This window comes from Calypte anna, chromosome 3, assembly GCF_003957555.1.
Source record: "Calypte anna isolate BGI_N300 chromosome 3, bCalAnn1_v1.p, whole genome shotgun sequence".
NCBI classification, from domain to species: Eukaryota; Metazoa; Chordata; class Aves; order Apodiformes; family Trochilidae; genus Calypte; species Calypte anna.
This window is the reverse complement of record NC_044246.1, coordinates 59,503,539-59,528,434: the sequence shown is the minus strand read 5'-3', so window position 1 is coordinate 59,528,434 and position 24,896 is coordinate 59,503,539. Positions and strand designations below refer to the sequence as shown.

The following is a 24,896-nucleotide window of genomic DNA, read 5'->3' as shown; positions in this document are numbered from 1 at the left end:
TTCATTGTGGTGGTGGGGGTTTTTTTGTTTGTTTTTTGTTTGGGTTTTTTGTGGGTTTTTGTTGTCATTGTTGGGGGGGTTTTGGGGTTTTTTTGTAATTTTATTTTATTTCAATACTGTCTTAACATGGTCTCAATCTAATTCCCATCTTCCACAATGCTTACAGGACTGTGCCAGCTGATAATGGATAAGCAGGTGCTGAGCTGAAATCGTGTTCATATTACCTGCTCATATTACCTTGTTCATCCTCCCTCCAACCTGTCTTTTTGCTCCATCCACCTGTTACTTTCAGACATTAATTGAGCCCTCCATCCCACAAAAGCATATTCACATACTCACCTTCTTTATTCTGAAATCCTTTCATTGGAGATAATGGGCCTAACCACTATGTCCCTGTTCAGACTTAAGCTGACATCTCTGTAGGCTTGTCCTAAGCTTGACAAGTCTCTAGCTCAGAGAATGCCTTTTGCTAAAGGACTTAATAAAAACATACCCGTACTTAGCCATGGCTGTTACCCTCATAGCTGCTGGAGCAAGGTGGAGGCCACAATGTGAGCCCATGTAAACCTTGATGGGATAGGGTAATTTTCTGCAGTTATTGTGGTTAGTGACAAATGGCATGTTTGTGTTCCCAGGTCTCGGCACATGTACTCAACACGGAGGCACTCCTGCCTTTCAGGGAGATGCCTCTCAGGTACTCCTGCCTATGTTGCAAAGAAGAGCAGTGACTAGCTGGTCTCCTTTCTGACAAAAATAACCAACATTTAGAGCAGTAATTGTCCTTTTTTTTTTCCTGACACACATGCTAGAAATCCACTGGAGCTGAAGAAGTCAGCAATCCGGAGTGATCCTTGCCTTCAGCTGCTGTCAGCCTCCCTTTTACTGAGCCCAAAACACATCAAAACTATCCAGTGGCCAACTGCAAGATAATTTAATTGAAGTTGACATTTTAGCTCATGCACAGTCTGAATTCAAGTACGGATGTGGAACTGAATTGCTTTAGGAAAGAAGTCAGAAGATCTTTTTTGATCTCTGAGTAAACGTCAGTTACATTTTCTTGTCTTTCTGATGCTGTCTGTCCCATATGACACCATCCACTGAGTACAGCAGTCTTTCCTGAGAGATGGAAAGAGATCCAGAAGACATAGAAGTGACCTGAGTCCCTTTTAATAGATAAATGATAAAAATTGTACTGAAAAGCTGCAGCATAGCATTGGTGTTTCTCCTTTTCCAAAGTGCATCTGCCAGGATCAACATTTCTTCTGATTCTATATGACATGCATGTGCTGGACTGGTCACACAGCATGGATTGTGTTGTCAGACACTGCAAGCAATGCACTTATCTCCTACAGTTACATCTGGTTCATATAGCTATAGCTATATAAATTTGTGATAAAACCAACAACAGTGAAAAAAAGTTGACCGAAGTATATCTGAGCAAAAGTAAAAGTGGTACTGGTGAACAAGTGGCTCCATTGGAAGAGCTTGTGTCTACCTTGGTGTCTTGAATAATTAAAGTCTTAACCTTGGCACTGTCTTTGGATCAATGCAAACTGAGATATCATGGAGCTTTAAATGTACTCAACTATTTCATCCCATTGTTTCAGACCATTATATGATTAAGGAATATGAGTAAGATATTCCTTCATTCTTAAATAGACCAGACTTTTATGAAGACTTTTGTTGTTGAAGACTAACTAGTACAAAGTTCAGATCAAGTCAGGCTACCGTGGACACATTAGATCTTTCTTTTCCACTAAATGACATTTCTTGAACTTGTTGACTATAGACCAAAACCACAATTCCAGTCTTTATAGTTCTTTTAACTCTGTAATAAAGAGTGCAGCTGATGACTACAGTACTACATGGAAAGGATGGTGAAGCTGGTGATGCTGTAAACATTTCTTACTCAGTGTTCACCAAGCATCAGTGAAGGAAACTCTCAGTTAGCTAAAAAATGGTAGGCTATTAACTGAGACTAAAGCACTTTTTGGGGGGGCTTATCTTCTTTAACCTTAGCACATAGCAATGTGTAGATTAAAAATATAGAAGGGAAAGAAGAGTACAGGGAGAGGAAAAGGGTTTATCTACTAAACCAGAGTATTTTATGTATATGTGTTTCATTATCTGTAGCAAGGATGAGTACTTAACAGGTGTGTGAATATGTTGTTTACTACACTTAGGTATTGGTATGCTCCTGGATAGAAACCAGGATAGTGAAGAGCAATAAAGAGAAGGTGATTGACAAGGCCATTTGTTTAAATTGCCTCTAAATGAGGGATGGAAAATCTGCGACAAATATTTTTTTATCTTAAGAGGGAAAGACATTAATTGCTGGTGAGGCAAATGAGTCAGGGGAGAAGCTGGGCTCTGCTACTGGCAGGTCAGTATGCAAGCTCTCGTATGAGCTAAGGGAAAGCTAGATCCCAGTGAGGCACCAGCATCTTCAGAACTGAAATGGAAAGCATCTTGTAGCAGTGATACTTGACTTGTGGTAGAGAAATCAGCATTAGCAGTTAAAATACACTGTACTGTTACTCTTACAAGATGGTTTCCACATGAAAAGAAAAAAAGCATGTTTTATTATGCTTTATGGCACAGTACTATATGCTGTTAACAAAATAGGTTGAAGTATTTGCATGATGTATTTGCAACATGGCCAAGTTAACAGAGCCATAAGAACATTAACTTTTGAACTTCCTGACTTTCATTGCTTTAAATTTCAGCTTCAAAGTTTCCTTTTTTTTTTTGCTTTGCATTTGTTGGCCCCAGATAGTTTTGAACAGCAGGAGGAAAGAAAATAAGTTTAAGTCTTCTGAGGGGATACTGAACTTTATGCATATAACAGGAGTTGACTTACTATTCCCTTGAATAGTAAATGATAAGTCCAAAGAACTTTTGATACACCTGGTTTGCTTATGATATTTCTATGAAGCTGAGGAGTCACAGGAATAAATCTAGAAAGCATGGCACACAATGGCTCTTTTCCTGTATCTCAGTATGTTTTGCTCCTGAAAAGAGATCAATGTTATCAGGGAATACTAAGATTTTAAAAGCAAATACTTAGAACTAATGAAAATGTGGGATCACAACAAATGGAGGGGCGATTATGGGACAATAACTGGAGCAAAAATAGGAAGCATTTTTCCATACCTAAATCAAAGATTAAGGCCAAAATAGGCAATAGTCTTGTCTTCAGTGGTTTTTAGAAAACAAATGAGAGGAAGGGAGTGGGAGAAATTAGGAAGGAGAGGGGGAGAGAGACAGAGAAAGAGAGAGTAGAAAGGAATGTGAAAGCAAAAAGAGAGAATGAGATATACAGCGTTGGTGCTTTAGTATTGCTTTCGAATCTGACTCAGGCAAAATATGAGCTCCAGGCTGGTGGAGCTTCCCAGCCTTTGCAACTACTGAATGGGTAGCTAGCTCCTTTTCTTTCTTTCTTTCTTGCTTTCTGGGCCAGGAGCCAGCCTGATGGCCCATCCTCCCAGCAGGGCAGAGGAAAGCGTTCTGTGAGCTGTGAGCTATTAGGTAACCCAGGCTGAAACAAAAGTGCTATTGTGGTGTGGCATTTGCCCTGCCTGCTCCACCAGTTAAAGGAAGGCATATTTCCTTCTTTCATCTTACACAAACAAACAAAAAGAAAAAAAAAGAATGCCAATTTTTCCCACAGTGCATGTACAAATACATGCCAAAATGTAGAAGATAGGTTCCAATCACTTAAATTATGACTTAACTGTCACACCCTTGGATATTTTTTAAAGTGCACTTTTGCCAAAGGCAATTTAAAATGTGTTTTTAAAATGTTTGCAGGTATAACAGACTTGAAAGAAGCTTAGAGCTCTGAACTGAGTGATCCCATTAATCAGGTTGCAAAAACAAACACATAGGAAACCCTTCCACTAACAAGAAAGTACCAAGAAAGGAAAGTTTTGACCCCAAAGATAGCATAGGAATGAGAAAATTGAGGAGTTAAAGTTGTCTCAGGTTTTGTCAATTTATGTCATAAATATACTTCAAAGGCAACTTCTGTTTTTTTTTTCAATAGAAACACAGATTTATATTAAATAAATCTTAGTGATTTACGTAGCACAAAGATTTTTGTCAATAAGACTGTGCTATGTTCGTGAAAGATACAACCATCATGCTCTTCCTTGTAAGTATGAAAAAAGTATTTACAAGGACTGATTAAATCCCTGTTTGCTTCACCGTCTGTGTCCTCAGCACACCAGCAAAGGATCTAATGTGTAGCTGTTCACATCCCAGCCTGGTGAAATCAGATCCAGGGGAAACATAGAGCTGTTTTGCAGCCTCTTGGCCTGTCTGTAGGCTAGTTTATCCACATGTTTTTCTTCAGAGTTTTATACAGAAAATCTAAAATACTGTGGGAGTGATGAAGAGTGTCATCTCAAAAGGTGGAAGCAGATTAGTATATGCTTTCTAAGTGATAGCTCCTTCTTAAAATGCTTAGAGTCAATGACTGGTTCCATGAAGCTGAGGGTCTAAAGCATGAAACTTCAGCAGGAGCTAAAGTCAGAGTTGCAGACAAAGAGGATTTCACGGAAGTGAAGAGACACACGTGCTGTTTGGGACAGTGTGCAGTCCCTCAGTCTGGCAGCACCCATTCCATTTCTTCTGTTTTCCCCACTTACCTGTCCTCATTATTCACAACTCATCTTGGCACAATTCCTATCTGTCTGAAATAGATGACTGTGCTAGTTCAGGTGAAATACCTCTACCTGGGGAGAGGTAGGGAAGACAAGAAGGTAGCAAGGACACCTTTCATCACAAATATGTCCATCTTAGGAAGGATTTGTATGGAAAACAGAAAGAAGCCATGGTGGAAGAATAATGGCTTCCCCTGTTCCCATCCCTTTATCTCACACCTGCACTGTGTTACAGGTTTGAAGCTTCCACACCAGATCCACGGTGTTCCTACCATCTCTAGAAGCATGGAAATGTACCTGGTGTCTTTAATATGAACACTCATATACTGTGATACATGACATACGACGGTCAACTTCAGTAGTTTTCTTCCATGCTCAAAATATATAAATAATTCTCACCTTGTTTTCATTTAAAAATAATAATATAAAAAAATCAGCAAATTCAAACCACAATTTATTTAGAAAGACTTGTTATTTTTAGCTGATAGCCTAACGATTTCATTGCTAAGAAAATGGAAGATTAATCTATTTCAGGATGTAATGTAGTTAAAGTACAGTACAGCTATATACAGTGCCCGCATCATGAAAAATTAAGGAAAAAAAACAGTTTCCTGTTGTTTCAAGGTCTTTTACTCACCTGTAGCATCAGTGTTTTGAATTTTTAACTGTCAGAAAACTACATAAAAAGTGTGGTAACTACAGAGTATTACATTTTTACATACTTCATTTAATTTTATATTACATTTTCATACAAACTGTTTATATGTATTATCTAAATTTATTATTAGTATTCAGCTTAAATAATTGCAAACCTTTTGAGACTTATGGAAGTGTACAGCATTTCAGTGATTCACTGTGAAAAAATCAGCTAAGAATTTGGGATAGTTCCGAATTGTTTTTAGATCTTTCTCTAGGCAACTTTAGCATTTCTGTTTGGTTTTGTGGATGGTTATCTGAGACTTTTTTTCTCACAAAATATATATAGCTATAGAATTATTTTAATTTAGCCATAAAAAGATGTTTCATGCTCAATAATATTTGTATGGGTTTTTTTAATAATTTTGAAAGCATGCACATTTTCAGAGTTGCTACTATTTGTTACTAAATCCTAGCAACCTATCTTTAAGCTAGTCCTCACCTTATTTTTGTGGTCAAGATAATGAATTTGTGTTTGTATATTAATTTATGGTCAAGATTATTTGTTTTAGGATAGCAATTAAGGGTGTCAGGGAATGTTGGATAGCAAAGGAAAGCTTTGATATGATCAGCATGTACAGATAGTAACTGCAATGGTGGGTGGATCAAGGTTGACTTGATGATCTCTGAGGTCCCTTCCAACCCAGTCGATTCTATGATTCTATGATATTCTCTGTGCTAAACGATTTTGGTATCAAGGTGGGTTATAAAGTTTTATGGAAGCACTGTCAAACTCGGTATCTAAAGTACTTAAAGGAGCAATTTTTCATAGTCTCATCACGGACATCCTGAGCTGTATTCTTCTCCTATATTTCCATCAAACTGTTCCCCTGAAAGCCCCAACCTCTCCTGGGGACATGATACAGGCATGGTCTCTGTCCCTGGGCAGGGAGTAGAAGGTGGTGAGCTTTCATCAGGGTATTTTGTTGACGGGAAACATCCAGGCAGTAGAAGTGCACTTGCTCTGCCCACAAGTCAGGCCAACCAGAATTGGCTTGAACACAGGCTGACCAAGTACATAGCTGTTCTTTGAGACATCTTTAGGTCTGCAAAGAGTATTTTTCCTTCTTCATTCTCGTCTCATTGATGTTGGAGCTTCCATAGCTCCACCATGGAGAGATGTTTCCTCCAGACCCAAAGTGTTGCAGGCTCTGCTCAGCCTGGTTGCAGCCTCACTGATTTGAGAGGGATGGTCAAGGCCATATTTGATGCAGTAGATGAAGGAGCTCATCAGATCCATTGCCAGAACAATTTACTGCTGATGTTGCAAGATTTTTCATCTGTGCTTATTGTAAGTGTTAGAAGGGGTTTTTCACCTATGTTATATTATGAGTTTAATACCGTGTGTGTGAGAACACCTCACCGGGCAGGGCCAGTTTAACATTTGGTGTAATGAGGTCCAATAAAATAATGTTAAAGGGATGTTAATGTTACAAAGGAAAATATCAGAAGCAAGGGAATGCCAGACTTAATATGGCCTGTGGAAATCCAGTCTCTTATGCACTATGGTGCAGCTCTTATTACATGACAAGCTAGGCTTTCCAGGGGATGTGTCTTTTTTTTTCAGAGAATTGGTAGTTAGATTTTTTCTTTTTATGTTCCTCAAACAATACTTGTCAAACAGGAAGCATCAAAAGTTCATACTTAATATGAAATTGTCAGTTAAGTATATGCCTTTATCAAAGTTCTTCAATGTTTAATAAATGGGTCTTTCTGTCACAGTGCCATTGTATTATCAGATATTTAAGACAGTTTTCATATTTGAACCAAGGCAGAGATGGAGGTATACATTTTATAAAATGTTGAATATTTGTTCCCCAATTTGAGTCAAATTAGACTTTCGTTTTTCTAGAAAAACATAACTTTTCTACACCACCTTTTAAGTTCAAAGTTTAATTTCCCATCTCGGATCATTAATGAGGTCTGGAGTGTAGCTGCTGTAGTAGAATTAGCCTGTTTGTCTGGCCAGACTGATCACTGAAGATTTTACTAGTGATTTTCACAGATATTTGATGAATTCTCAAGCTTGTGCTTACAGTGTTAGTCCCAAATCTAATTAAAGGAGAGCAGAGCAAACTGTGCTGTGCTGTCCCATCCTATCCTGTCCCAGCACTCTTCCAATGTCCACACTCCACCCCTACGTCTGCCACAATTTTTTCACCTGGCTTCAGCTCTTCTCTAATTTTTTCCCCTGCAGATGCCATTCTTCTTTTACCTCCCAATTTCTATTTTCCCTCTCCATTCCTATTTTTCCTCTGATACTCCCTGCATTCAAGTCTACAGGGATTTTCTGTTTCAGAGTTGTTTCTGTTTGATGGTATCTACACAGCAGGCAATGGGACTGACAAAGCAAAGGGACAGTTTTGCTAATGTCAGTCCCTTTCTTCATTTCACTCAGAAGATACAATCCTAAGTCTTACTTGGTGCCAGCATCTTTGAGATGGACAGCATCAATGCACACGGAGTCTACAGAAAACTCAGGAGGTGGACCACAACAGGAGTCCACTAATGGTGTAAAAACAGTGCTTTTAGAAGCTTATAAACAGAAACAGATTTGAGTGCTGTTTCACAGAGATGGTGATTTCTGGGTACCAGTACACCTGGGATTGCCCCCACTGTGTTCCAGTTTTGGGATTCTGCCTTGGAACTTTCAGGCACTAAGGCTGCTTGTCAGCAGAGGGGCTTGAATTCTAAAATATGAATATACCAGCATGTTTTCTTAAAAAAATAAACTTAAGTATTTTTAGCAGAAACATTTTAAACATTTCACAGCTGGCAACAAGGGTAGAAGATTTCATTGCAGTCTGGCAAAATGCAAACCCAGATGAAACTGGGATCTTACCATTCCTGGGAGGGATTCTCAACATGTATACAACTGAAATTGTGAGAAAACTTGTGCAAACATAGAGAGGGAAAAAAAAGAAAACAGAGCATGAGTAAAGAAAAAGATTCTTTTTATAGCATTTAACGCATGAGAATGTAAACAAATCTAGTGTCAGTGAAAGTTAATTATTTTGAAAACAGTGAGCAAGGCAGATTAAGTGAAAAAACAGTGCAGCTGAAGACAAAGGAAACAATATTTAGTCTTTGATGAAAAGTTTTCACAGTGATTTTCTGTTCACCTTCAAGGGTGGCATAATTTTATGAATAACAACATGTGTTTTGCTACTTGAGTAGCCTTAAAAAGAAATGGTGTTCATTCCATATGGCCACTTGAAAGAAAATCACACCTGTTCCTCCTTTAAGAAATAACATTTTTATTTATTAAACCTTTTTCCTCAAAGAGGAACCCTAAAGATACACTATGAAGTTTACATTCAGTCTCACAGGAAAGGTCTATACTGTGTACTTATGCATGTTTCCTCAGAGAATGATCATAGACAAAATGCATCGTCTATACACCAAGATGAAAACCTGAAATATTCTAGTGTAAAAAAAGTATTTTGGTTTCATTGCAATATTCATGAATGCAAAATATTTCCCCCTCCCCTCCCTCTAAGTTTGTTCCATTTCAAAGGAAGTTTATTTTATACAATCGGTCTATGGCTTTCTGCTACTCTCTTTTATGGTATACCAAAAATTGTCAGGTGTGCTTTTGATTTTTGTTTATGGTTTTTTGTTTGTGGTTTTGGGGTTTTTTTGGTTGTTTGTTTGTTTTTTTATTTTAACCACACAGAGCATAATAAGTCTTTTCAATCACTTGGTAGTATTGGTCAAAGTAAGATGCAGTACCTTCATGAGCAGGGCTAGAACAACTCATCTCTGAGTACCCAGATATTACTTAACTGGGAGAAGAAGCACTTGTCATCCCTGCCCAAGAAAACCAAGGCTCTTAACATACTGTGTGTGTGTGTTAAAAATACTCAGATAGCATTTGTCTATGTTTGAATAATCTCTGGGCTTCTATGGGAGTTGGTCACCAAAAGGCCTGCCATCAATTTGCAAAATCAGGGGGTTGGGATGTGCTGGGTGACTGTCAGGCTCTCCAGCAACTGGTTCAAGTCAGTGGCTGAACTTTCCTGACCTGAAAGGGAGTGAGATCTGAGACCCAGTGCAAACGTGACAGATGGTGCTATGGGTGGCAACCACACTAACGACAAAGGAATTGGAAAGCATAATGTATAAATATGGAAGTTGAAATACCTCTCATGTCATTATATATTGCAGATATGGTGGAAATGTTAAACGAGTTCTTTGGATGCATTTGGAAAATACAGTTAACTTACAGTTTTCAGATTAAAATTAACGTAAGAATTATTTAGCTAACACTCTGTGCTTTGCCCCAGAATCTGGTGTTTATTATTGTGAGCTTTAGCAGGAAACAGAAGCAAGTATCAATGGGGAAAACATTTCTTTACCGAGCTGGGAACAGTATGGCTTTCTCCTTTCCAAGTGGGGAACCTGGCTCTTTGGTTTCTTTGTTTCTAGTGAGACTACTCCCAAGCTATTTTAGCCGTAGGTCTTACATACTAATGGAGCCTGGGTAAGTGCAGTTGGCAGCTGTTCATGGGATAATAATGAAACACACTGTTTAGTGCTGCATACTGGTGCTGTAAAACGTGGGAAGTATTTTATAGAGATCACGGTGAGCAGAGCTGGATCCACTTTAAGCTCTAAAGTGCGTGAACCATGGGTGAGGAAGTTGTGTTTCAACTGAGAGTAACTGGCACTCATTTGCTTTTGCAGGTAAAGAAACCGTGTACAGAGTCAGATGGTTCAGAGCCGCAGAATCCCAGGTATGGTACCGGAGGGCAAACGCCGACCGAGCGCAGGGTGGTGGCTGGGCGCGAGGCGGAGCTGTGCCACACACACGTGGGGTCACAGCATGGCAGACCTGTTTTACAGAGGAATAATAATTGGATTAATTTTAATGGTTTTCCCACTGCAAGAGTTTTTTTTCCTTTTTCCCAATTCAAAATTTGGGCTAGCGCCCAGGTTGTAGAATTTAGCTGGTGCTGGAATTGCCATCCTCATTGTAACAAAAATATCCTATCAAATAGTGCAGGAAAATCTGTGTAATCAAATCTCACTTTCTTCTTTTTTTCTTTTCTTTTTTTCCTTTTTTTTTTTTTTTTTCTTTTTTCTTTTTTTTTTTTTCCCTTTTTTTCCTTTTTTTCTTTTTCTCTTCTTCTTCCTTTTCTTTTTTTCTTTTTTTTCTTTTTTTCCCTTGCATATTTTGAGTCTTGAAGTTTACTGATAGTATAGCTTATTTGAAAAATTCACCTTTATCAAAACTTTTCTTGTTCTCATTTGCAGAAAACATGCCACTGTGCTCCTAAGTTAGGAAGAGGCCATGCACTGTCTACAGAAAATCTTTTCCACTTAGTCTTTGCTAATTTCATATACATGCAAATGGATTGATTTTCTCTGGTTTGCATGTACGTGTATGCAAAATTTTGAGCAAGTGAAGTAATAATTATTTTAGATGTGCCATCAATTCACAATTGATTCACATCTTCCTGCTGTTTAGTAAGATGCTGACAAACAGTGTATTATTTTCTTTGGGATTTGTGGCTTGAAGAGCTTTTGTCTTTGTCTTGATTCTGTTTAGAACACCTGTTTCAGTCTCACAAAAACTCAGACACTTTAAGCTGGGAGGACAGAGCACAAAACAAACCTGACATCACTCTTATGTTGTCATTAAAACTCAGAAAAAACAAGTAATTAAAGGTTGTGCCCCCAAATCCCATCTTAACTATGTCTTTTGCCACTGTTGCATGAGGGATCCTCTGGGGCTGACCTGCAATATCCAGAGCCAACTTAATACCTGTGTCTTGAGCTAGGTTGTGCCCATTTGAATTGTTTTGATTAGCTTTTCACATTTTTTAATACATCCTTTTTTAGTTTTTGTAATAACTGAACACATTTCAGGGAATGAAAAATGGGGTGTCCACTTCCAGTGAAGTCAGTAGAATTTTGCCCTGGACTTCACTAGCGGCAAGTTTTGCCCTTCAGTCCTCATTTAATATTTTCTAAATGAAAAATTTCTAATGCTGTGCTGCTGCTTTGGATTAAAATGTATTCTAAAGGTCAAGTTCTTTCCCAAGTATTTGATGGCACAGAGAATCCCAACTTAACAAAACACTTGTGCATGTGCATAGTTTCAAGTGTCTGCTTGTCCAAATTAGACTGTTGTATCTCAAGTCTTTAAATATTCTGAAGTCCTCTGTGCTCTGATGTAGTTACATCAGATTATGATAGTGCAACAACCCTGAGAACCTAGAATATGACATATGTCATTACCTCTGCACCAGGAAATGCCTTATCATTTCAGCTTATCATCAGCTGTAGTTAAAATTTTTACATACCAAGTCTGAGGAACAGGTTTTTTTTTTCTCCCAAGCGCAAAAGGGAACCCACGTTACAAAGAGTCAGTCTGGAGGCGAAATCTGGTAGTTTCATTTTTTTAAGGTGCATTTTTTGAACAAAAATGCCTTTCAGTTCAAGATCTGCAGCTTCAGTTTGAGGATATTTCAGATAGAGCTGGGATTAATGTTCCTGGCTTGGGTGGGTGCTGTGGATGCAGCCTGGAGCAGGATTTTTTGGTCGGATGGGGATTGGGGGGTGCGACTTGGGTCTTGCAGAGGAATTTCTGGCAGCCCTTTGGCTGGAGCAGCACTAGAGGGCATCACGCAGCACGCAGAACTTTAGAGCCTGGAGCAAGGTAATTCTTCTCTAAACAAGGCTTAAGTGAAAACATTGCACATAAAATGAAACATCAGCATAAAAATGAATGCTGGAGACACACAGCCTTACAGAATAGCTCCTGGCTTGGACCTAAGGGCCAATATCATTCCATTTATTTAGCTAGCTTTATAGTCTGTTGGGTTTTGGATTTGAAACTATTACAATAAATGCAGATGGAAAGTGTTTGTACAGTAGGGGAAGTAATTAAATTGGGTGTGGGAACTTTGTTAGGAGAATTCTTGGAGTGACATGTGTGTATCAGCAGATTCTTTGTCTTGCTTGGCCTTGGTTTGTCTTCTAGAAACATTCAAACTACAGATGTGACTAGTAAATTTTTAAGGGAATTTACTAACCTATGCAGCATATAGAAAATTCTTTCCAGAAGTTTAGTTCCAGCTATACATGCAGTAAAAAATGAGCCTTGCCAACATTTATTTATAGAAAATGGTTGTTATCTCAGCAGGCAGGTCAACTGTACAGATCAATGGGGAAGTGTAAGCACTAGGTTAGGGTGGACAGGTGAGTTGTAAACACAAAGGAAACATGCATGACTCTTCAATTGCTCTGTCAAAATTTCAATTCACAAACGAATTGATACAAAAAATTCTGCCAAATTTTCTTGGGAGTTATTTCATCAGATGTCTATGAACTCGTTGTGAATGTTTCCTTTTATCACCAGATGATTAAACATTGTGCCTAAATAGTGTTATTTTACTTAATCGTGGTGGTGGTGTGGTTGTATCAATATTGTAGCATTCTTTCTTCATAATTTCATAAGAAAAATCAAGTCCACCCTGCAAATCTGGATAGCCATTTAGTCATACAAAATGCTTACAGGTTTCTGGAGCCAGTGTGTGAGACAGAGGCAGTAAATGGCTGGGGCTCGCCAGCCATCGTACTGCAGGTCTGAACGAGATAGGAGTAACATGTATGGGTGGATGCCCTGGCATGCTGGCCCTGTATCAAATTCCCTAGTGAGATTAGGGAGAAAAGTTCCTGTGGTCAGAGCTTTTTGCTCTTAACTTTTTAACATGGTGGGCAAGCTTTAAAATGGTACCAATCCCGAGTCTGCTGAATGGCTCCTACATAGAATTTTATGTCCTACAAGAATTTCTGAAGTCTTGTGCAGTGCATGAAGGTGAATTTGTTTGAAATAGTTAAGAAGTTCCCTTTTTACATAGAATAAGCCATTTTAATTCTAACAAGGAGGCTTTTGGTTGTTTTGAAACTTATGGCTTCATAGCTCAAGACCTTGATGCAGAAATGAGTTAAATACTAGAATAGGTTTGTTTTGGGGTCTGGTAAAATAATAAATCTCAAGTCCCACACTCCTGCTCACACTCAGCGAAGCACATTCAGTTTGGTCACATGTCTCAGTACAGCATTTTTCTTTGAGACAACAGACCCCTTGATGAACGCATCTCTGCTAGCCCCAAATCCAACTTTCCTTCCTTCCAGACTTCCCAGAGATTCCTCTGTGAGATCAAAGTCACAGCAAAAATTGAAATCTGACAATAAATATTGGGTTTGCTGGGCTATATAATGAAATAAGGAGAAAGAAAGGAGGGGAGAGAGTGGGAATGGAAATGGAAATTTAGCAGGCTCTTTGCTGCTTCCATAGAACCCATTGGCTATAGAAAAAAAAATGTTTATTCTCTAGAGGACAGAAGAATTTGAAGAGGAATGGGGAGATTTTTCTGACATCTGAGACAGTTCCTTTTTTCCCCGGAAGTGAAAACAAAAGTGTCCATATATTTAATATCTTTTCCCCTCTTTAGCTATGATTCCTACTTTAAACTATTGTGAAGATTATGTCTATGGGTAAAAAGAGAAAACTGAAGGTTTTGACAGATAGTTTTGTAAGCTTGGGATGAAAGTTGGTTGACAAATTGACTTGCAAAAACATAGTGGTGTCAAAAAGACATTTCTGTGTATTCACAGAAGGGCAATGGATCTTCATATTTTTAACGAGCTTTCTAAGAACAACAGAGTAAGAAGCTTTTCATTTTTGTTGCATAACTATTGCTATAAGCCTCTGGATCCAGTATCTCAAGCAATAATCATTCTTCCTAACTTGGTATTTTCCTTTATGTTCTTTTTTTAATGCACAAAAAGAAAAAAGGAAAAAAAAAAAAAGCAACTCTTAAGAAATACTCCCTTTTAAAACTTTATCAGAACCTGTAACAAGAGCATAATCAGAGGTGTGATAGTTTATTGTGTTAGTACCAGCCTGACAAAGTTCATTTCTATCTATTACTGAGCCACAAAATCACCAGGGATGGTCCCTGGTAGATACTGAATCATATTCACAGACACAGTCACTAGGCCTGTCCAAAAGAGTACAGAGGGATCTTTTAATGTGTTTAAAAAAAGGTCTCCAATAATTTCAATTTAATAATGGATTTCAGTGAAGGCTCAGCAGAGATTGCAGCTGTTCCTCAGATGATTACTGTTCTGTTTCTCCACACCCACACCACTTAAAAGTGCACTACATAGTAAGAATTTAAAAGATAAGAATTCTTGTTTCTACTTTTCACTTTATAAGTCTCTCTCAACATTTCTGAATGAGAAATATAAGTTCAATTTTGTCACTGGTCTCATTTTGTTAACTACTCATGTTTTTCTCATTGGTCAGGAATATAGAGTGCATGAACATGTCCAGAACAATTGCTGTAATTACTGCACTTACAAGTAAATAGGTGTTATTAAATGCCAGTGAAAGCTACAGTTTTCACAATCAGTTCACTGGACCAAGGTTTATTTCTGCAGCAATCTGTGAACACTGCTGTAAATATGATGTTCTCTGTATTTGCTGTACCTGATCTGTGCTAATAGTTCATGAATGCATTAATGAACAGTGTTTCCATGGACATGCATATATTTAACAAAAAAAAAAAAAAAAAGAAAAAGAGGAAAATACCATGTGTCTTCTCCACCATATTCTGGAAAATTAGATCATCAGAAGTGTGTTGTTCTAATCAGTTCAGACTGCATAAACTGTACCTGAAATTTCTCTTTCATTGACTCATTCCTTCAACAAGACTTTCACAGCCTTATCATCAGGATGATGATGTTGATGGTTGATTCTTTCAGTCAGGTGTTGGTTTAATTTTAATACCATATAATTGGTCATATTTACCAGATCTAACATCATAACTCCTCAATGCATATCCAAGCTTTATACACATCTGACAATCTCTGTGATGAAGTTGACTTTCCTATGACTCTTTGAACACAGTGGACTCTGCATTGCCTAGGAAAGTGAGACCAGCAGAACCTTCCCTTTCATTTCAAGAGAAGAACAACAAATGAGTCTTGTTATGTTGTGAAGAAGAGCTTTATGACTGAGCTCTCAAGCAAAATAATTCAGCGATAGTAATAGAAAATGTCATTAAAGATTAAGTAGTTATAATAAAAAAAATACTGGTTTTGCAGTAAAAATGGGCAAGCTCAGACTTACAAACTTTCCTGTGTGTTGGTTAGACATGTTACTCTCCCTCTTCTTAACATCCATGTCTTAAAAGTTTTTTCTAGAGGGAAAGGGTTTGTTATCTGTGAACTATATGTAGCTTATCCTGGCTAATTTTAGTTGCTTTTCTGAGTCATATGTAGTATAGCTCCACTTTATCCTACACTAAATAATTTGTAGATCATAATGACATAAATTTGTTTCTTTTGAAGAAATGAGATTTTGAGAGGACTGATTTAGACTTTGAAGGTGAGAGTCATCTCACCCTGAAATAGACATGTAAGGTAGGTACTTCTAAGGTACCATTTATGTGATCTTTTCTATTAACTGTGAAGACAGATTACTATATCTCTCTTATCCTGAGAAACCATGCAGACTCCACAAATAATCACCTATTGTGCTGATGATTTATCACAAGAACACAACTAGATACACAGGATGGGCAAGGCAATGAAAAAAAAATTTTAATTTTACCAATTAATCTTTTTCTGAAAACTGTTCAGTTCCAGACAGGAATACATGCAATAACAATAATTAAAAAAAAAAAAAAAAAAAAACACCAACAAAAAAAAACCCCAAAGACTAGTATTTCTTGTGTTGAGAGTAAAGTGAAAGGAAAAGCAGTTACAGCAAGACAAGTTTACTATGAAAAGACAGAATAAATAAAGTAAAATGGAAAGATTACCACAAGTAATTTTAGGAACTGAAGGAAAAAATCCAGTCAACAGGAGGGATAGTATATGTCTGTCAAAATATAGCATTCATGTCAGTGAGGCCACTATGGTTACAAACACTTCACCATAGAGAAATATTTGGCAAGATCAAGCCCAGACTTCTCAGTCAAGGCAGAGGCTGGTGAAAAAAAAAGGCTGGTGAAAAAAAAAATCACAATTTTCCAATTTTAAAATAACTGTGTTGTGGAATAAGATTTCTCATAAAGCCTACATTCTGGGGCACACAGGCTTAGCTTGCATTTGAAAGAATGTTTTATACAAACCCGTTACTTATTAAAGGTTTGGTGTGCTTATTAATCTGCATGCCACTTAGGTGGTTTGAGTCAATTAAAATAATCTAGTTAGTGAAATGAGTATGCAGATACATGGCACTGAATGACACGCAGCAACCACAGAAATTGCACCACAGTTGTTGCAAGAAATATGTTGCCTTGCTATGTCATGCAGTTTTCAGGCAGCACAAGTCTTTCCTATTTATAGAGCAGTCTGTGTGGTATCTCTGCCTGCTGTATGCTGATGTTCTCATTTTGCTAACCTTAGAAATTCAGTCTTCTAATTACCCAAGACCTACTGAAACTGGTCACTGTCTGCCCATTGGTTTTTACTGGCTCTGGATCAAGCCTCCAAAGAGTTCTAAAAATATATATATTATATGTTTACAGAAATTACAATAATCTATTTAGAGTGCAAACACATGGTAATCAATGACATCAGAAGGAAGTATTAACAGATCCGTGTGGTTTTAGCAATAAAATGAATGTATTTTTTATATTTCAGGTCCCTTACAAATTCCTGTGGTTTTTGTTAAAATCAGGCATAAAATATTTTCTGTTTTATCAGGAGTACTTTCTCTGGGTGATCCCATGCCAGGTCATGTCAGTGTTAAGACTTCCATTAACCTGAATTAACAATGGGGCAGACTTTGGAATAAACAAAAGGAAAGAACCCAAAAGATTTTAAACACCTTTTGGAAAGTTGTATCAACTCATTGGAAAAAAAATAATAGGGTAAAAAATATTTTAAATGGTATTATTGATATTATGAATATTTTAACATAAGTGTTAGAAGTAATTTGGAGAATTTTGAGTTACCCTTAAGTGCAAGTACATAGTATTTGTCTATTGTCACATACTAGGAAAGATAAGAGCTTTCTGGTATGGATTTGTGTTACTGGAATGAAAGAACCAACCACCACTAATGATTTAAAACCTATTTTAAAAATAGGAAAAATCTAGTACATCTTGAAATGAGATAAATGTCTCTGAGAAAAAGAGAAACATGCTATTCTAAGGGTGTATTGTTAACTGTTGGTAGAAATATGTCCTCATTATGGATAGAGGAGACAATACAAAGTCCTGTACAAATGTGTGCTGCAAGGTACAAATTTAAATTTAAAGGATTTCTTTTATTTGCTGTCCCCTTGGAAATGTGCTATCATTCCTGCTTGCTTAGGTGTATTTTAAAAATGTTCAAAATATGTAGCAGGAGGAGCCATTCTTGCTCCTGAAGCTCGACGAGCTGCTGGTCTCTTCCAGGACTCCAGCCACCACACAGCGCTTCCAGGGTAGAAGTGTAGCAGGAAGAGCCTTTCTTGCTCCAGAGGCTCGACAAGCTGCTGGCCTCTCCATGCCTCGCACCAGAGTGAGCTCAGCTCTGTGGGTGTGTGTCCCACCTTTATTGGCCCCCTGCTCTTGCTCATGCCCAATAGGGGCCTGTCCTAATCAGGCACAGGTGGACTCACACCCACTCACTGATAACTCAAGGCACCTGGTTTCTCTACAAAAATACTACTGAATAATGGCTTGAATCACCTACTCTTAAATTATTTCATGACTGTTTATTTTTTCCCAGTTTTCACTCAGAAACCCCACAAATATATGCTTTAAAAATTAATTGGTATCTTATATGTATTTATTAATTGGATCTGACCTTCAGTCTGATATATCTGAAGTAATTGTCCTAAACATTAGGCTTTTGTGAAACCCATTCCACTTCTTAACAAGTATTACTTATTTCTTAGAATGGGGATTTGAACCAGAAGATCTCATAACCATTATATAAATCTAGTCCCTTTTACTATCATGGACTGATCTGTGAAAAAATTTCCATCATCATGAGTAATTATTTGCTCACACAGTTATTATAGGAATGATGGTGGTGACACCCAGGATATTGCTGTGTCCATATCTGTTTTAAACTCAGCTTATCGTTCTTCTTCCCATATTCCATTCTTCAGAGAAAGGATTTTTTTTTAATGTGAAAGTTTGTGGTTAATTGTGAGGAGGGCTGAAACCACCCTATTTTTATGTAATTAATATTTTTGACATAATTATGACTTCTGAAATGTCTTGTGATTTTTGAGCCTGCTCATGAGTGCGAGTTATTAAGAAGGTGCCAGCCATGAAACCATTTTCAGACATGCCACCATAGGCAGTGGGATGGTGATGCTCTTCAATCTAAATGTGTGTTAGTCCTCTTAATAAGATTTGGGAAAAACTGGCAAACATGAAGCTCTGGAGATGTGTCAATAAATAACTTTATTGGCAGTAGAGAATCAAGAAAACCTCCAACAACTAAAGCCAGAAAAGGGATTAGTGAAGAACTGAAAAGAAGGCTTTCCAAAAGAAAGAACTTTCTGAAAAGAAGAAAAGAACTGAAAAGAAGAACTCTCCAAAATTTCATATATAAGAAGCACAATAAAACTGGGTTGCACAAAGGAATAACTTTTAACCAGGAATGGCAACCTATAAGAAAAATATATGCAGGCAATTGAACATGAATATTATAATCAAAGATTTTTGAAAGTACATTGTAGTAATTTGTTTAATCTAGTAGTCACCATTTCAGAACTTTTTATCAGCACAAGCACAGCACTGTGCAGCACAGTCCTTCCAGCAGTATCTGCCATCCTCTTTATCATCCCTTTTATACTCGGGTGCTCTTGCAGAGCAGAACTTGGGAAACTATGGCAGCTATTTTTATACCAGGCCGAAATAACCACAGTATATGTTCAACTGCCTTTACTACTGGATAAACAGGTGGCACAGTGTGACATATATTCTGATGGCAGAAGTTAAAGTGCAATTTTAACTCTTTGCAAGGCTGTTGGTACTCCCTTCCATCCATTTTCTCTAGCTGGAGCAGCAGGGGCATAGAGAGAGCAGGACTGAAGCCATTCCAGGGGCTTATCTTGCAGCTGGCTGTTACTCATCTATTTTGAATGGATCAGATACCAGCACTGTGGCACTGCTTGCTTCTGTCAGATCCTGGTATGGGCACTGGTAGCCCAACAGACTGAGCTGTTACCAGCTGCATAGGTAAATGGTATTTAAGTTCACTTTTATGTGTGTTCTTCATGCTGCATTAGAGACCAGGCAGTGCTCATTAGCTTACTGCAAGGTGTCCTTGCCTTGCCAGCAGTTCCAAGATTTCAGACTAGCAGTAGAAGGCCTGGCTGAAATTAAATTCTGTGTAGAGTCAGTATATTTTTTGCTCTGCAAAGTGGGTGGGCAAAGCCCAAGTAACTGGCTTTTAAAAGGTCAGCCTTGACTCTTGGAATAAGCATTTGTTACACAACCCTGGGTTGGATTAGATAATCCTTTGAGGTCCCTCTGAGCCCTTAACTTTCTGTGATTCTTCGATTTCTGTCAGTTCTCTCCCCTTATTCTTCCTCACTACTCACTACCAAATTTTGACTAGTTTAAACTGAATCTGCTGATGCATGTGCATGTATTTCTGTATAATATAAATGATTAATCAGTACTTAACATTTTTGAACCTTCAGGAATGTCTTGGGATAGGACAAATGCTATTTTTAAGGAAGCTAACCTAAGATTATACCTGGAAATATTTTTACCTAATCTACTAGTTTGTTAGAGCTTTATCCTATACATTTGAACTGGAATTTGTGCCATAAAATGAACATACATATTCTTCAAGTGCAGCAGATACAATCACAGTGAGAAGGAGTTCTGTTTTTTTCTTTCTTCCCTGGTCTATTTTTTACTATGTTATATCACATTACAGCAGTACCCAGGAGAGACCTAATTCAGACTCTGTTCCAACTTCTTTGACCTCTTGGATACTTCAAATATATTTTAACACTAGCATGTCTGAACAGTAAGAGTATTTTGTTCACCCTGCTTTGCACTTCAGATCCAGTTGAATTGAGTCCTAGAAGAATGTAGACATTAAAAAATTTGTTTTAGATTCAAATTCCTTATTACAAGATTGGTAACTTTAAAATTAATTGCTTTCTTCCTCAAATATTTTTAAGTGTTAAGTTCTTGGGTAGATATCTCAGAACCTGTTGCGACACACTTTAAATACTATCAATTAAACTCTGTGCTCAGTAAGCATTTAAAAAACACCCTGCAGTTTATATGCTGTGCTAGTATTAACATGCCAAAAATCATCTCTTTGCCATTCTTCTAGATTCTGATGAAAGGCTGAGGGACTCTTTTTAGTCTGGACCAGACTGAGCAAAGATCAAAGAGTGAGTGGAAGGAGGATGGGGCCAGTCTTTTTTCAGTGGTGCCCAGTGACAGGATATAGGATGAGAGGTAATGAGTACAAATTTGAGCATAGCAAGTGCCATCTAAATATGAAGAGGAACTTTTCTACTTTGAAGGTGCAGAGCACTGCAACAGGCTGCCCAGACAGGTGGTAGAGTCTCTGTCTTGGGAGACATTCAAACCAGCCTGAATGCCGTTCTGTGCAACCTGCTCTGGGTGAACCTTCTCTGGGAGAGGGGTTGGATCAGATGATCCCCACAGGTCCCCTCCAAGTCCCTTGCATTCTGTGAGCCTGTGTTTAAAAAAACAATAAAATGTAGGACACAAGAACAGAATGAAAAACAACAACAAAAAATCATATAAAAAGAGACCACATGGAAATAAACTGATTGCAAGGTTGCTTTCTGTTTTCTAACGTCTGCTTTTTCTACCCATTAAGCGCATGCAAGTTAAAACTGTTTCACTTTAATATTCCAGATTTGGTCTTCTCATTTTATGTTTAGGTAGCCCCATCAGGGCACTATTCTGTGCTTCAGTACCCTCCACACACAGCTTTGTCTGAGCACTCCTCAGTCATCCTCCTCCTCTGGGAACAGAAGTCAGAGGATCCAGATGACAAGTAGGGAAAGAGGCTCCTCCATAAGCAGCATCTGGCCCTTTGGCAGATTTGTCAAGCACTTCTGCTAATGGGTTTGGATTTGCCTAAGGGTCTTTCATGTGGTCACATTGCAGATGGTCTGTCTGTTCTATCTTCTTTTAAATGCTTTTATTAAAAAAAAAAAAAAAAAAAAAAAAGGCAGAAAACTTTCATGTGATCCTCAGAATTTACACACTCCTTTCCAGCTGATAAGGTTCTTTATGGGTCTCATAAGATGCCTGTGCAGGCTCCTTTTTGTTAGCAATCGCAAAGCTTTCCATATATCCAAACGTGTGTCCTGAGTTTTGTTGGCAATTCTGGACTTAGTTCTTCAGTTAAGCTGACAAGGGATATAATTTACTGTGATCTGAGGCTGTGTTATTGTGAAATTTCTTTGGGAATTATTTTATATCGTTTGTAGAGCAAAGGTAATTTTACCTCCCCTTGCAGCATGAAATATACTTACCTTCCACTATCTGTCCACCTTTGAAAACTGAAGCTCAAATCTGGATTTGTTTAAATGTGGAAATGAGGATGATGGTCTCAGTGTAACTCATAAGGGATTCTTGCCTGCCATTTAAGTGAGGCCCAGGAATGAAGCAGCCAGTCTGTGGGAAGGTATGTTTGGCAGATCTGTGGAGAAAGGTATACACAGTGCCTAGATAAATAAAGCAATCCCCCAGATGGAGTTTTTAGCAGAATTATTTATTGTGTGTTGTGAAGGCAAAAGAGGGAGAATATTCTGTTTAGTGAACTTCATTTTAGTTCTGTTTCAATTTGCAATAGAATCTCTGTCGCTTTAATTTTAAAGGATTTTTTAGATTTTATTTGCTTTTCAGTGTAGAGGTAATTGGTAGGTGACTAGATGTAAGATCATGTTTTATTCCTGTGTTATTTCAGGCTTATGTCTTATTTTCCTTCTAATTATGTAGATTAAATGAAATGGTCTCCCCCCCACGCTCTCAAAGATGCTGTGCTTTTCATGACTTTCTCAAAATAGTACTAAAGAAGAATATTAATTCCCCATAGTGTATTGTTATTGTGCCATGTTTCACAACAATGATATTTTTAAATTTGCCAAGGAACAAAAATAATTGAATTGAAATGATGTTATTATTAGTATCTCTCCTACTCCAGTTCCATGTCTGACCAGCCAGGTTCGTAAGCATTGACGGACCAAGGCTAAAGGCAGTAAAGTTCCAGTAAATTCTGCAATATAGTTGTGTGTGAACTTACAAACCAACAGCACTTCAGGGTCTATTTCTACCTCGCTTTTTCCTCAGGACCCTGACAGAAGTGGGTACTTAATGATTTTTTTAAAGTCTAGGGGATCATCAGAAGTCATAGTGAGCTCAAACCATTTGGTGTAAGCTGGACTTTTGGGAGATGGAGCTGTAAATGAGAGCTTCTAGCAGACAGTCTGGTTTCTAGTGCTGCTGTGGGTGTCTTAGGGCAGAAGGAGACTGGAGCAGTGCCTCTGCCCCTGCCCTGGACCCTCTGACCCTGTGGGGCTGTGGCTTTGCAGGCTGGGCTGGAACTGGAGGTCTTACAGATTCGCAGCTGGTACCTTCCCCTGCTTGTGGCTTAAGGGGATAATTCAAGGGGATTGTGCCCTGGAGTCTTCAGCAACACGTATTTAATAGACTCTTAGAAAAATCACCTACTTCACTCCAGATTAAAAAGGCACACAGAAACTCTGTGTATGCTCTAGGTCTCAAATTATAGAATTACTTGGGGAAATCAAACAGTGAAGCAAAATTACTTGTAATCATTTGATACCAATTGTGAAGGTCAGCCAGCATGGGTATATTTGCTAGAACATTGTTCTCTCTCTTGCTCAGAATAAAAGAAGTTGTTTTGAATGCAATTAGTTACTAAAACCGAATGCAATAATCTCCCTGTTCTTTCAGGTGTACAGGCAACAAGGTCTCCTGGACAAAATGAAAAGGGATGTGTGGGACACACTAATGTACCCAGCCATCCAGAAGGGCTATGCCCAGCTACACTTGATCACTTAAAACCAGTATGATCAGATGGTGAAACAGTTAAAGCAACAAGCAGTCAGAAAGTTGCACATATTTATTTTTATTCTAAACCCAGCTCATTGTTGTGACTTCGATTAGAGAAAAGAAATAATTGCTTTTGACACAAACTGCTTTGGAGCCAAACATAATGTGCTCCACATTGAGTAAACTACAAAACATTTGTCTAGGGAGCCAAGGTTCAGATCAGGTTTGTCTTTTAAGGGGAACTTCACTGTTAAAAGTGAGATGCCTTGCCAGTAACTCTATATTTTATATTTAAAAAAAAAGACCAAGCCCAGAGAAGATTCAGAATGCGTGTGTGTTAAAATGTGAAGCTTGAATGAAGCATAAAAACTACAAGTTTCTGGCAACTCCTGTATTTTGACCACTCTGTCATCATAACTCATCCTTTTTGGAGATGGATTAAGTTCTTGCAAGGCCCCTTTAGTGGTGACTAGAGAAATTATATTGAAATGAGGTATGATCACTCTAACACAGCACACCTGAAAGAGCTTATTTTCCCTTGGGAAATCCTTGATGAAAAAGAACCACAGTTCAATAACTAGTTTGAAATATAAGACATTTAATTCAGGGTAAGTCAGACAAAACCCACCCTCTGCTTTTTTGATATGAGAATGTGAGTGCATACTTAACATTATGAAGCCAACCTTTCATTCCTGTTTTCCAAATTTTAGATTTGCTTAAATGTTGTCTTGCATTTCATAAGACATACATACTATAAGTTAGTATTATATATTCCAATCAATAAAGTTATTACGACATTGCAATTAATAATGTAGATATGGATGATACACCAATATCTGGGACCCCGAGCATCCCTGCTGTCCCATCTTCACTGCTGGTGGTGTTTGTGGCAGGTCAAGAGGAGGAATTATGTTCCCCTTCACTGACAGGATACCTCCACCTACTGCACAGACAAACCCAGAAAGAAGGATACTTGAAAGGTACATCAGGTCTAAATATATGAGCTCTCCCACAGCAAAAGCAAGTAACTGATAGTCTCCAGAACCCTGGGAATAGGTATGAGGAATTACATCCATGCCACTATGAAAGAGGTAATTGGAAGATAAGTTATTGATGAAATTATCCCTAGAAATTCCTCTTTCTCATGTGTGAGTGAAGCATTAGGGATTTGGAGAACCTTCCATGCTTTGCTGTTTCTTTCTATTCCAATTTCCCCTTAGCATGTGTTTTGAAAAAGAGCAGTTTCCTCTTTTATTAGGGCAAAGGTGCCAGACCATCCCTCACTCATTGTCCACGGGAAATCAGGGATTCAAACAGCCCTTTCAAAAGTTCTCTCTTCATTTCACCTAAAATAAGATTGTGATGCCATGAGGAGCATCACCCTGTGTTTTCTCTGAGGTGCGTTAAAATTACGTGCAGTTAAACACGGTGGCTTCAAAAGCTTTGTCTTACTGAGGACTGATTGGCAACAAGCTAGTAATTGGAA

At 38.1% G+C, this 24,896-nt stretch overlaps 1 protein-coding gene across 8 annotated transcripts in view; it reads left to right on the top strand.

Moving 5' to 3' along the window:
• The window catches only part of EYA4 (EYA transcriptional coactivator and phosphatase 4), a 146,195-nt gene that overhangs the window by 66,764 nt on the left and 54,535 nt on the right, over positions 1–24,896 (top strand). For 7 of the 8 annotated variants that reach the window (XM_030446622.1, XM_030446624.1, XM_030446623.1 and 4 more), the window contains one exon: positions 10,047–10,096. The exons of the other annotated variant lie outside the window; for it this stretch is intronic. In XM_030446622.1, the coding sequence (XP_030302482.1) occupies positions 10,047–10,096 (50 nt within the window). The remainder of the gene's footprint in view (positions 1–10,046; positions 10,097–24,896) is intronic. 8 annotated transcript variants of the gene reach the window in all.